Source organism: Andrena cerasifolii, chromosome 7, assembly GCF_050908995.1.
Source record: "Andrena cerasifolii isolate SP2316 chromosome 7, iyAndCera1_principal, whole genome shotgun sequence".
Classification (NCBI taxonomy): Eukaryota; Metazoa; Arthropoda; class Insecta; order Hymenoptera; family Andrenidae; genus Andrena; species Andrena cerasifolii.
Genome location: NC_135124.1, coordinates 2,279,823 through 2,293,608, shown reverse-complemented (window position 1 = coordinate 2,293,608; position 13,786 = coordinate 2,279,823). Strand labels below are relative to the sequence as shown.

The following is a 13,786-nucleotide window of genomic DNA, read 5'->3' as shown; positions in this document are numbered from 1 at the left end:
TAGTAGTACACTAGGCGCAAAACGGCTTCCCCTCGGAAATTTGGCAACGTTGCATGTCACTAGGCATAACTCAGCGGTTCTAGTGACATGCAACGTTGCCAAATTTCCGAAGGGAAGCCGATTCTGGCGCCTAGTATACCGCTGCAAGCATAACTTGTAGCTTGTATATAACTTATAGTATTTGTATTCTATGTATTAGTTATATCAGCTGATGTTGCTTTCAAATCTTTTGTCAATAGCAGTCAGTAGAACTGAAATTGTACTTACATACATAAGTACATACATATAGGACGGTCAATACAAAACAACCCGAAAGACGATATTGCATTTGTGGTTGAAAAGTGTACTTTTTATCTTGAAATGTCTCTTAAAAGAAAATTAACACAAGATGATTTGCGCAAAGCAATGAGCGAACACAAAAAGAAATTAGGTGTTGTAAAAAAAATCGAATCTCCGTTAGCAAGATATCCTTTTTTACAATATTTTGACACAATTTGAGGTTAGGGTTTGTGCTTTACTTCTACCTATATTAATATAACATAACATTTCCGACATCTATTTAATGACTACAGTATTATGTCATTTATATGTATTTCACGCATTTTTATCTTCTTGAAATTAATAAGTGAGAAGACGTATAACGTAATATTTTTTTAAACTCCTTAACGATGGGAAACACATATACAGATGCAGGACAGCTTATGTGTATTTTATGCAAAGCTACTATACGCAGCGAAGCAGTTTGGCCAGTTCATTTAAACTCAAAAACTCACAAAGAAAATATAACGCTGGCGAAGAAGGGTAAACTAGAAACAGATACATCAAAAACAGCTGCGCATACATTTAAAAGGCCTACATCTCCATCTCAAGAATCTTCGGCGAGTAAAAAAATAAAAGGAATATTAAAAAATTCTTTGACACAATTAACTCAAGTAGCATCAAATTTACCATCCGATTTCTTTGATAATACTTGTAAACAATCTCATGGTACTACACCATCGAATGCTTCTGTGACGATACAAAGGTCAGAGAATGATAAACAGCTTACAAATGACAAAGAATTAAAAACTGTGGAAATAGAAGAGGAGAATGAAACAGAGAAAAATAAAGATATAAGCCAACCAGTTCTTCCAGAAGGATTTTTCGATGATCCAGTTCTGGACGCCAAAGTAAGGCCATTATACCGAAGACAATATGCGGTACATTTCTATGGTAAACTTGCCGATGAACTAGGCACTCGCTGATTTCGATGACCTTCACATATGTTGTCAAAGTCGTCATTCTGAACAACATTTCCCTTTGAACTTTTTGGCGGTCGGCTTTGGTTTACGAGATATTCGCAAAAAACTATACTCAACACAAGAACTACCGAGTTTAACACATACCTTTTTCTAAGGTGTGCCTACACGACAGATTTTTCAAAAACTACGTGATTCAGGACAATAAAGTATATTTATACAGTGCAGATAAATATATCTTCTAAGAATAGATCGTAGAGAAGGAACAAATGCATGGGTGATGTTGACAGTGGACATGACTTTGCACGACAGAAGCATCACACGGTAGCGTGTAACATGTGTCCTTCTTTCGATAAAGAGGGGAGGAGGACCTCTTATATAAAATTTTAGCTTCAGGTATTTGTTAGTTTCAGAGATATTAATAAAAGCTTTCGGCATAATGCATTGAAATCTGCCTATAGAGAGATGTTACTAACACAACCATCTTCTCGTCACCGTCGACTGTTTCATACACGATGCTATTAGTATTGGTTGGGGCTAGATGAGGGCGGGGGGGCGCGCCCGCTCGCGGGCGCGTAAAGCATGGTGGCGAACCGATGTGAGTTTGGGGATGAGGTCAATATTGCTATTGTTGTCAAGATCATCATTCTGAACATTTCCCTTTAAACTTTTTGGCGGTCTGCTTTGGTTTGCGAGATATTCGCAAAGAACTTTACTTGACACTAGAATTAGCGAGTACTCACATCGGTTCGCTACAATGCTTTACGCGCCCTCGAGCGGGCGTGCGCTCCCCGCCCCATCTAGCCTCAACCAATACTTATACCGTCGGCTGTGAAACAGATTTCAATTTATGCCGAAAGATTTTCATACGTTTTTGGCAACATATGTCAAGGTCATTGATATTGGTGAGGAGGTAGCTTTCAGTATATTATGCCGAAAGTTTTTTATTAATATCTCCGAAACTAAGGCCGACCGCCAAAAAGTTTAAAGGGAAATATTGTTCAGAATGACGATCTTGACAACATATTTGAAGGTCATCGAAATCGGCGAGGGCTCAGTTCATCGGCAAGTTTACCATTTCTATAGAATAGCATACTTTTTGTGGAAATTGTAGGTCCGTAATGTTGAGTACAAAAACCCTATAGAAGAAGAATGGGAAAAGTTCCAAAGAGAAATTAAAGAAGAAACAGCACAGTCTGCGCAAATTATTGCTGACGATCAAGAAGAAGCAACGACAGAAAGACAATTAGATGAAATAGAGGAACAGATCCGACATTGGTCCAGGTAATTAAACGTGAAATCAGTTTTGCTAAGACCCATAAGTTGGAATAATGAACAAACTATTGTGGTGTTGATAGGGTGATGGACCTTGTAAAACGTAAAGAACAAGTACAAGCTACTGATAGGAAGCAAAAGAATACAGACGAGGACGCCTCTAGCGAAGACGAAGCTGAGTTCGATGAATTTCTTGATTGGAGAGCAAAGAATTCTTATAAGTGAAGTTAAATTTTAATATGTATAGTATCTACGGTATTGTAAATATTTGAAAACTAACTACTTTCAAAAGTATTCTATGCTTGGAGTGTCATTATGTCAATTCATCCCTCATACAAAATTCTGAATATTATTTGTATAACAAAAAAAGGGGGGGGGGCAAAATAATGATTATGGCAACTATGTTTCTATAATTGTATTCCTTACCCCGGGTCTCCACCGAGGCGAACACGAACAAAAACATTGTTCGCGAACGTTTTCGTCTGTTTTCGTCGTGTCAACACCGCCGCGAACACGAACAGAACTCAGCGTACGAACGTTCTCGAGGATGTTCGCGACGGTAGGAACGTAGCGAACGAACATTTCTGACGATCCGCATCCCGTTCCATTGTGGTGAATTGACCATTCTGGCGCTTCCTTCTGTGTTTTTCTGGATTTATAAGCTTTAAAAGGTAAATTGAGGTTACATTTAACCTCTTTTGCCAAGCAGCGGTGTACAGAATCGTATTTAAAATATATTTCTAAGTTTATTTTCGTTTAATGTTTGGGATAATAAGATAGTAGAGATATTGAGGGACAATGCAGCCAAAGTATTTGGCGATATTAACTCTTCCTCTCAAAGCTAACGAAAAAACCATCTCTCGCTGCAGAAAGGAGAGATGGTCGAGTTATGATTTTTCTTATTATTTTTTATTATTATTTTATTATTATTTTTGGGTAATTATTTAGAAGTTTTCCATCCTCACCGATTTCAATGATTTTTGGATATGTTATCAAGATTAAGATTCTGAACAACTCTTTCCTGTACATGTTACCGCCGCACGACCTTCGTTTTAGAGATATTTGCCAAAAACTTCTGTTGATTTATTCCGATGCAACGCATTCCACTTTCCAACTTATCCCGGGTATTAGTATTGGTTGGGGCTAGATTAGTGCGGGGGCGTGTAAAACATGATAGCGAACTCATGTGAGTTTAGAAATTTGAACCAGAAAGTTGCGGATGCCTGTCAACACCCCGACTCATATCGGTTCGCTACCATGCTTTACGCGCCCGCGAGCGGGCGCGCGCGCCCCCCCCCCCCTCTACTCTGATCCCAACCAATATTAATACTTGGGACAAGTTGGGAAGTGGAATGCGTTGCGTCGGAATAAGTCAAATGAAGTTTTTCGCAAATATCTCGGAAACGAAGGTCAGCTTCGTCATTTATTTTGTCCCATGTTGGCGCATACGCTGTCACAGACACGTACTGTAGGTAGGTATACGGCAGAATAAATTGTGTAGTAGCAGCAGTTTTTCGCGAATACCTCGGAAACGAAGGTCGAGCGGCGGTAACATGTATAGAAAAAAGTTGTTCAGATTCTTGTCCCCGACAACATATCCAAAAATCATTGAAATCGGTGAGGATGGTAAACTTCTAAATAATTACCTATTTTTGTTCATTTAGTTAATTTATGCACTTTTTGTATTCATTTGCCTTGCTAATTGCCAGTAAGTAGTTCACTTTTTCTTTGATGTGTTCTTTACTTGTTTAACGTAAACAAATTAAATATCAATGAATCTGTAGTTGTACTCACTCATAAATAATTTTGCTTTATCCTTTGTTAATTTTCCACGAATAATTATGTGAGTGGTCTCTGCCAGCGACGAAAACCATTTCTCCCGGCACCTCGAGAGAGGTGGTCAGATGTCATGACTACAGGTTTTCAACCCGATTTACAGTAAATATTGTCTTAAAGCAAATATCGACCAGTTTTTCTGAAGCAGCATCAAATTTTAAACATATAGGTTCGTTCTGATAAAATAAGTAATGTCTATATTAGTTTTAATAGCCATTTTATATTAGGTCGACCGCGTCTTGCGGATTTGTCCTATCAGCGGAACTCAAATTTGTCCGAATTGCGTCGTGTTTGGTATCATTTTTATTAGAAACATCGCATCCATACGTTGAAAATATTCTCATTTTGTTAAAACAAAAAATATAAAAATTTTATTCGTGCTTGTCACGCATACTATTTCTGTAGAGGACCTGCCAGCGGATGGTCGTAGAGATGGGGTGTCGAACTAGCGGCTCGCGAGCCGCAGTGGCTCCTTCTCCTCTTCGCCTGCTCCGTAGAGCCGTAGGAGAACGGCCCCCTCCACACCTACTTCACTCTGATGAATTTCTCCTCCGGGTGCCGCACTCTCTCCCTGTTGGGTCTCGTGCAACGCCTGGGGAAAAATAAGTGGGGGAACCGGCTGACCGGGGGCCCGACTCGTGCGGCTCTCGGAGTGGGGAAGTTCGAGACTCCTGTCGTAGAGGGTTGCCTGTTTACGAGCAGTCCCACAATGGAAAGGGATAGCAAGGCCCAAGTTTCATAGGTTTGAAAAGGGACCAGAACGAGAAAACAGCCGATGTTCGTCACAAATGTTCGAGCCTGGTGGTTTACCGGATTTTGTTCGCGAACACCCTCTCTCCACGTCTACCGTGATCATCCGGAAGATTTATCGCCTATTAGTAGGGTCATTTGTTAGCGAACACTGTTATTTGGCTCCATACCGAGGCGTATGTTAACTATTAGTTTGGCAAGGATGAAATTTGTAGTTAAGAATATTGCCAACTTTAACAGCTTATTATTTGACATTGGCTTAATATTTTATCGTTCTGTTTTTTTTGTTAGAAAGTTACATATCTCGCCTGTTTAAAGAAATCATTGTATGCACTACAAAATATTAAAAACTTTTTTTAAAAATTAATTTTGTTGAAAATGGAACGGTCGGAAATTCGCACTATTATGAAGTATGAGTTCTTACTTGGAACTAAGGCACCGCAAACCACGCGAAACGTTAATAGTGTATTTGGCTCTGGTGTTACTACTGAGCAGACAGTATCAAATTGGTTCGCCAAATTTCGTACAGGTAACTTTGACCTCACAAATGAGCCACGCGGTCGCCCAGAATCAAAGGTCATTAATGACGAACTAAAGGTCGCCGTTGAGTCTGACCCATCTCAGAGTGTCTATGAATTATCGTTGAAGTTTGGTTTTAGCGAACAAACAATATTAACGCATTTAGCTCAAATCGGTAAAGTGAAAAAGTTGGATAAGTGGGTTCCACATGAACTGAGTGAAAAACAAAAGCGTTTGGAAGCTTGCTTGATGTTGCTTTCTCGTCACAAATCTGATCCATTTTTTAATCGAATTGTCACTTGTGATGAGAAATGGATCCAATATGACAATCGCAAACGTTCAGCACAGTGGTTGGACAAGGATGAATTACTAAGACACACTCCAAAGCGCAATATTCATCGAAAGAAGCTGATGGTGACTGTTTGGTGGTCTAGCGCAGGTGTAATCCATTATGATTTCATGAAACCCGGCTCAACGATCATAGCAGAAACATACTGCAACCAACTGGACGAAATGATGCAAAAACTTAAAGAAAAGCAGCCTAGATTGGTCAACAGATCGACTCCTATCTTATTGCATGATAACGCTAGACCACACACTGCAAAAATGACTGTGGCAAAACTACAGGAATTGGAGTTGGAACTTCTTCATCATCCTCCATACTCACCAGACCTACCCCCCACTGACTACCACTTTTTTCGCAATTTGGACAACTTTTTAATAGGAAAAAAATTTAATTCCGACAATGCTGTAAAACAGGCCTTGCAGGAATTCATTGACTCTCGTCCGCCAGGGTTTTATACCACCGCCCTAAACAACCTGCCGCTTAAATGGCAAAAGGGTATAGACAATATGAGTGCATACTTTGATGAATAAAATAATTCCTTATATTTGTAAGTTATCAACCAACTTTGCATGTTTTTCTACAAATTTCATCCTTGACGACCTGATAATAGCGAATTCGGTATCTCGCACTGGCTCAGTGCTGGTGCCAGAAAATGAGTTGGATTGGTTGTTTCTGAAAGAGACGAAGATAGCTCTATAAGAGATACTGAATCCGCTATAACATGTTCGCGAGAAAATGTTTTTGTTCGTGTTCGCCTTGATGGGGACCCGGGGTCATCCTTTTCTAACCAAACAATATAGAGGCAAGAAACGGACTGCTGGATACAGTGTATTAAGATTTTATTAAAATGAATTCGAAGAGTCATAATATAATCAAGTTTCAAATACAATTGTTATAGATTATTAATTATCCATTACAAGCTATAATATGAAATGTATAATATAAAGATTACAAGGTATGCTAAGCCGCTAGTAAAATAGTGTGGGTAGTATATTGCCAAGAAGTGAACGATATTCGCATTTGTTACATATCGGACATTATAAAATAGTGAAAATCGAAAAATGAGAGACTCACATACGTTTTTACCCGCACCCATCCATACTGTACCTAGAAAATTCTACATATTTGCTATTCAATTTCCCCGCGTGAGTTCACCTAAATATGCCACGACCGGTACTTATAATCTCTGAAAATACGTCTCTGTAGATTCAAGTTAGTTGCTGACTATATGTAAACCGTGTACAGATATTCTTAAAAGTTATTAATAAGTAGCATATAACAATAGAGCTTAATCTTACCTTACGCGATTCTTTAGATCGAAGCGAACTACCTACACAGTACATATGCGTCACGCAAGTATTCGTGTACCGTTGTTACGTATTAATACATTATGTCATTTATACCTACTGTTTCGGATCACAATACTGCACACGAACCGTCTACGGTCAGTAGCCGAAATTATCAGACGGATCATTGAATGTGTGTTCGCCAGCAATTCGATAGTTAAGCGCAAGATCGCATACCGAACAACCGTAACATCTACTCTGTCCTCGGCAGTCTAGCGAAGCTACTTAATCGTGCGCGTACGCTACGCAGTCCCTTTAAGTTTAAGAGCAAGCGGTGACGGTGATTACAATAATTCGTTAACAGTAATATTACGTGTAACAGAAAACGGATAGTTGATCTTAAGAATATCGATTCACCGATAATAATTAATCGTATGGTCGGGTAGGCAATTGAATCATTCAATGACAATACCGGTGCTGGATTCGTAAGGTTCGTATGTGAGGCTGTAGCAAGAGAAGTACAAAATCGCGAGGCTCGTTGCCGTGGCAAACGATCGCTTTCTAATGACAATGTAATGCAATGTTTCGATAAAGCACTGATCCGGCGAAAATCATTTCGCCATTAGTTCACGCTCCCTCGTAGATCAACGATCTTTCGTCTCGACCTTGATTTCTAATCACCAATTGAGACTGCATCGACAACATATCTAATTTTGATTTCGAATTTCGGGACGTTTCGTCGTTGTTTATAGCAAGAATATGCAGGTAAGTATGTATGTACCTGGTCGGTGTTTCTCGTGGGTGTTGCATCATCCGGTTTCGAGGTATGTACGTATATTGTATGTATCGTTCTGTTTGATACGACGGACACGAAGAAGCGTCGTCGATCGAATCCCATAAAGATATCAAAAATGGTCACGGTGTTACTTTAATATGATTTATACATACATATATCTATGTTTCCCTTAAATCGCCATGGAGAGCTCTCGTGGTAAATCCTCATCGGGGACCACGTCTGACAAGAACGAAGGGTAATCCAAACACTTCCCCATATTTGGATTACGGTGTCGTTCGTCTACGTTTGCGCAAGTGGTACCTACCGCCTCAAGGGGCGGGAGCTTGCCTGCTCGGTTTCCGATGAGTCTCCAGGTCTAACGGTCAGTACGATAACAAGAAATCTCATAAACACTCTTGATTCACTGTAACAATTACGGATTTGTCGCTTGTTGATTGATGGTACGTACCGAAGAGTCTTGCGACTCGCACGCGTATTCTTGTATGTATAAATTTCCCTGTGTCAAAGTTGCTTATAGTCAGTGATTAACGAGGCTAATTTTACAAAGGTATCCCTAAATGAACGCAGACTTCTCCCTTGGAATCGTTGTTCCTCTGGCGAAATAGCCCATTCAAGTACATACAATAACGCGCAAAGGAGCGTAATAAAACGAATGCGATACATTAAGAGTTTGACAAGACTTGATAAGTTTAGTGTCCGGTTTGAATACCTTCGCAAACATTTAGAAGTAAAGAACGCTGAGTACCACGTTTCTGTTAGAGAATAACGGAGAACACGAGGGCGGATGAAAGTTGAAACGGAGAAAGGAAATCGGACACAATTGTCTTAGTTCGTTTGGATTGTTATCAGTGTCATTGTCATAAAGGTAGCACTCTACGCTTAGGTGCATGTAGGAAACGTTCTCCACATTGGAACACGAGAAACGGATTCCACGCTTTAGAATAGAGATGTAGAAAAGTGAGCGAGTGTCTTTGAGTATAATAAAGACGAGGCACCCTGCTTGTTTCTTTGGTAATTTCATTTGTGTCTTGTATAGTAAAGGTGGAGGGGAACTAACGACCCAAAGCATTTTAATAATATATACTAACAATTAATCTTACTCTAAAGTCATAAGCGAACGATTACCACCCACAGCTGACTACAGTAGGATATTGTTTCAACGGAATGTCCAGGTGTAAGGAATGCAATAACGAGTCTGGTGTAGTTACCTAATTTACCCAACATAGAGGAGACGTTCTACCCGGAAACGGAAACCTTCCCCGAATTTCGTTCGCGGTTTAGACCGATCCCTCTTCGTCGTCGTTTCAAATCCTTATCAGATAAGCATTTACACGTATATATGTATGTATGTATGTATGTATCTTGCTCACAAACACGCATGTATTCCTTCTTCTTCTAATCCGTTTGTTTTCGTCCCCTTTAACCCCATTCCTCCATGCGATCTGCTTGGAAACCGCCATTCGCTTGAATGCAAGCTCATCTGATCTCACATTAAGTACACGATTGTTTCGTATTCGTTAAGTAATTGTTTGCGACAGTTTCAGCGCAATCGTTAAAATGATGCTGTCCCTACTTTCCTCTTACGCGACTAGAGTGCTATACAAGTGGATCCTCTTGGGTGGGTGCAAAAAGAGATAGAGTACTAGGTGCGGGACGATTACAACTAAGCCAGCCGCTTATACTTTAACGACGTTAACGCTAACAATTACCCTTGTTATACATGTATTAAGAAGTAGTAACAATAACTGTGGCAAGAAGAACCTGTAGCTGTACGTTGCGCATAGATCACAGAGTGGATACAATCACTAGGCATTCGAAAAGTAATCTACAAATAGTGCAAATAGTGCCAAGCCTAGTGTTATGTATATGTATATGTGTATACATATATATATATATATTTTTTCTTCCGTATCGATATAAGTACATACGCGTACGTATCTATATATTTGTATTTCACCTCTCTGAGTAAATTGCTATATACGCGAGAGCGCAGGCACTAAATTACTGAGGTACAATCGTACCGGACTATCGATGATTTTCATTATTTCCTGAAATTCGACAGAAACAATATCGATGGGTGCACTTGCGCACGTGTGTGTGTGTGTGTGTGTGTGTGTGTCAATTGTCATAAGCTTCCGATAACAAGATATTGTGCGATATAATATGGTAGTCGTATAAACGAGTACAAGACGTTTGGTCGTTCTATCTGCCTACGACGAAGTCTCTCGAAGCGACTACCTATGCATTTCATTTCCCTTTCGTTTCCACCGGCGCCGCTTCGGAACAGTCGATTACATTTACCGCCTGCACTACCGTTTAGCTTTTAGAGTTTTAGAGAGTTGTATCGCGGTATCTGGCTCACCGTCGATACAGCTACTCGTTCGCAGAAGTGAATTCCTGTCCCTTCGCGGTAATCAGGGGACGAAGCGACAGTTTCGTCATTCAGACGTCATCGCCGTGATTAGACGGTCAATTAGAAGCGATAGGTAAGTGACGAATGGTTGTAATCGATCATGAATAAACGGCTAAAGGGCTCCCTACTACTAAACTCAGCGATGAGAAACGAGTCCTGTGTGCAACTATCTCGTTGCCTAAAACTGGGGTTAATTTACATTATTCCAGTCTTCTTTGAACCGTTGAAAGTGGTAGACAGTTAGTGGCACGCATACATATGACTGTACCTATGTGTTTTGTAGACACATGTACACTGTACTATCCTTCAGCCAGCACTGAATCGAGCCGCCTAAACGATTCCAGTAACGCCGGAATGTTGCGTTGGGGGTAAACACCATAGCCATATATAGACAGAGCGTAAGCTGAGGGGGTGTGTAAGATTCGCGGTAAGGGGAGCGATACAGGCAAATCGGGTAGCGCAGTGGTTATGCATGCCGAATGCTTCCGAAGCTAACCCGACGTGCCTGTATCTGACCTCTGCCTTTTCCCCTCCAAGCCTACCGTCCCCTCGCCGATAGTCCCAGCTTTAGCTCCGTCTATACATGTCTGTGGTAAACACTGGATTGAAAAGTAGACTTTAGATCCAGAAACTCAGTTCTGGACTGGATCACTAGACTGGATTAATGTAAGTCCAGCTTGAGTCATGCGGGATCAGTTGTTCGTTAATCGTGGTACTGTGAGATACCTAGTTACCTATAGTAGAGTTACGATGGTGCTTAATTATCACGCGGCGCAATTGGTTGCTACGTGTAGCGTTAATCTCAGGATGTCGGTTTCAAACACTTTCGTCTGGTCCCTTTCGTGTTGGCTTCTCGAAAAGCAACGTCGATGGCGAGAACGATCGGTCCTCTATCATCGATATCGTGCCGGGAGAGCATACTTAAAAGAGATCTGCAAGTATTACACTGGCAGCCTCTCTGGCGGTTCTCTCACCCCTCGAAAAATTATATTCGCCTTCCTTTTGCATCACAACGGCCGTTACAAACGGGGCTCTGGTTCGTCCTCCGCCCAAATAATTCGTGCGTTGGCTTAATATCAGACCAGCTGATCATATTAAAAATCTTCTACGATAACTCTCTTATGGCACCGGGGTTCTATCTTTTAGCTCCAGCTAGCTCGATCTTTCGTCGGACGATCAAGAAGACATCGAAATTAAATGATTTAGAGGATATTGTAGGATTAGAGATAAAAGATAGAACGCGATGATTTATAGATTATCCTTCTGGCTCACCCGATCAATCATTTGGATGCTTGTATGCGCGATCGACGAACGATCGCCATGATATTTGCCCGCAGTGATGTTGGGTTTACAACGATTTTTTTTTCAACTTGTCGAGTATTGTTTCAGAGTCGGTTATAAAATACGAATAGTTTATCGGCTAGAGTAGTGAGCTCGTAGCGATGAATTGTTTGCGAAACGATCTCAATGGTGAAACGTACGATATCCTTTGGTCCAAAAGAACATTGTAAACGATGTAAAATTATGAGTTTCCATTGAACAATTGGAACGATAAACTTTGCATCTTTACCATGTCTCGCTTTCGTTGGCCTTGCCATCGCGTGGATCAATGCACGAAACGAACAAGTCGAAGAAGTTGCGTTTCATAGTGCGTGACTCGTAAGATTAAGCTTCTTTTTTTTTGTACAAAAAAGAGGTATGTTTTTCTTATTTTTTGTCTTTTCTTTCTTGAATACAGCGCAATCTAAAACGATCTAGAAGAATTAATATCTTTCACTTTCTTAGATGCGTTGCGGGGTTCTTGAGAAAATCCTATATCTTTTAGCGCGATTATTTGCCTGTCTGGTTTTGTGCAGAATACTGAGATTTCATCTCGCGAATATACTATAATATATCTATCTTAATTACCTTTTTTTTTCTTTTTTTTTTCTTTTAATATCATTCTGTTTCGCCCGATTGCTCTCAGTAGCAATTTATCAAAATTACAAATACATTCAAGGTACCTTGCTTTTTAGATCAAATATAATATTGGACAGAAATGGTGGCGCCAAAGGTACTGTTGGGAGAAAAGGAGCGATATTGCAAGCTTGCAATATATTATATTTCAATCTGTTCGCTTTTGATAACTTGTTTCCTCTATCCATCGCACCTGAAACGTCGCACAGACACAAAAATGAAGTAACGATTATCTCGATAACTAATGATTATCTCGGCTGTAACATCGTTTACTTCGGTTCTCTCAACGTTGAACGAAGTATTTCTAGAAGGTCTTTGCCGCCACTTTGTATTCGTTAATTTCAATTCAGCCTTTCGCTTCAAGAGCCAATGCGGTGAAATATTATTCAGGCGATTTATAGTGATTCGCAATGTCTTTCTTATCACGATGTTTGATATACTTAGAAAAAACTGTGTCAAGGCAATAAATACATCGGCGTAAGATAAATAAAGAAAATTCACAGAAGAGGAAGAAAAAGAGGAAGAGAACCCGAAAACTGGAATTTGTACATTGAAAGGAGATTCTTTAAGTCGCTTTGAAAACGCTGCGAAGGATCTACCGTTGCGGACGTCCTTTGGACCGTCGCGTCGTTGATAAAGTACGCAACGATGGTCGAGGAGATTCTTCTTGTTGGTAGATCTACGCCTTTGCTTCGAAAATTTCCACGGTGACGTTCTCCAAGACGGTTTCTGACATATTGCTCGGTTGATTCGGTGGCGACTTGTTCGATTTCGTTGATACGGCCGATGCGTTGCCGCTGCTGCCGCGGCTTCCACGTCGTGATCCTGTTCGTGACCCTGGTGACAGAGATGTTTTTGCTAAAGTATCGCGTGCTTTGGCGCGACAACACTCTGGCATAACACGAAAAGCCGGAACAAAGGTTAAGCATGAAGACCTGCGGCTGGTGAAACTTATCGCTTAGAGACAGGTTGTTTGTCAGAAAAGTTACAGTGGCGGTCGTGAATTCGCAATGAGGTGCATTTCAAAACTCATCCTCAGGTCACCTGTTTTTAACCGACTTCAAAAAGGAGGTTATAGATTCGACCGGTATTTTTTTTTTTTATGTTTGTCCCCGCATAACTCCCTAGCATATGGACCGATTTTGATGATCTCTGTTTTATTCGAAAGAGGGCGATGCCCCGGTGGTCCCGTTCTACACTGAATCAATATTGGCCCAACATTTTGCCAGTTATGGTTAATAATAAAGACTATTGTCACCTAATTAACCGACTTTAAATACGACCCATATGGATTTTTTTTTTGTTTGTCCCCGCATAACTCCTCAGCATGTTATGTCACTATATATATAAAAAAACCGTAAAATTCAAATA

The 13,786-nt window shown here is 40.4% G+C and overlaps 3 protein-coding genes across 8 annotated transcripts in view; 2 read left to right on the top strand and 1 right to left on the bottom strand.

Annotated features, from left to right (window-relative positions):
• The first annotated feature begins 253 nt into the window (after positions 1-253).
• Positions 254-2,820, top strand: LOC143371669 (zinc finger protein 830). Its single transcript, XM_076817126.1, has 4 exons — positions 254-468; positions 684-1,169; positions 2,353-2,522; positions 2,597-2,820. The coding sequence occupies exons 1-4, from the start codon at positions 361-363 to the stop codon at positions 2,736-2,738; spliced, it is 906 nt and encodes a 301-aa protein (XP_076673241.1). The 5' UTR covers positions 254-360; the 3' UTR covers positions 2,739-2,820.
• Positions 2,821-3,050: 230 nt separating this feature from the next.
• On the top strand, positions 3,051-6,731 carry LOC143371663 (histone-lysine N-methyltransferase SETMAR-like). The gene has a single exon (XM_076817117.1). It carries the CDS (start codon positions 5,478-5,480, stop codon positions 6,492-6,494), a length of 1,017 nt encoding a protein of 338 aa, XP_076673232.1. The 5' UTR covers positions 3,051-5,477; the 3' UTR covers positions 6,495-6,731.
• A 55-nt stretch (positions 6,732-6,786) lies between these two features.
• Jus (EB domain-containing julius seizure protein) overlaps positions 6,787-13,786 on the bottom strand; it is a 163,289-nt gene continuing 156,289 nt past the window's right edge. For 3 of the 6 annotated variants that reach the window (XM_076817061.1, XM_076817060.1, XM_076817062.1), the window contains one exon: positions 6,787-13,252. In XM_076817061.1, the coding sequence (XP_076673176.1) occupies positions 12,596-13,252 (657 nt within the window). In that variant the 3' untranslated portion in view covers positions 6,787-12,595. The remainder of the gene's footprint in view (positions 13,253-13,786) is intronic. The other 3 variants (XM_076817064.1, XM_076817065.1, XR_013086083.1) reach the window with 2 other exon arrangements.

Bases quoted from the DNA above. Each gene is read 5' to 3' on its own strand.
- LOC143371669 (XM_076817126.1), top strand. From the start codon at position 361: ATGTCTCTTAAAAGAAAATTAACACAAGATGATTTGCGCAAAGCAATG. The intron at 469-683 runs CCTTTTTTACAA...GGAAACACATAT, and splicing joins AATCTCCGTTAGCAAGATAT to ACAGATGCAGGACAGCTTAT. The intron at 1,170-2,352 runs GTAAGGCCATTA...TGGAAATTGTAG, and splicing joins ATCCAGTTCTGGACGCCAAA to GTCCGTAATGTTGAGTACAA.
- LOC143371663 (XM_076817117.1), top strand. From the start codon at position 5,478: ATGGAACGGTCGGAAATTCGCACTATTATGAAGTATGAGTTCTTACTT.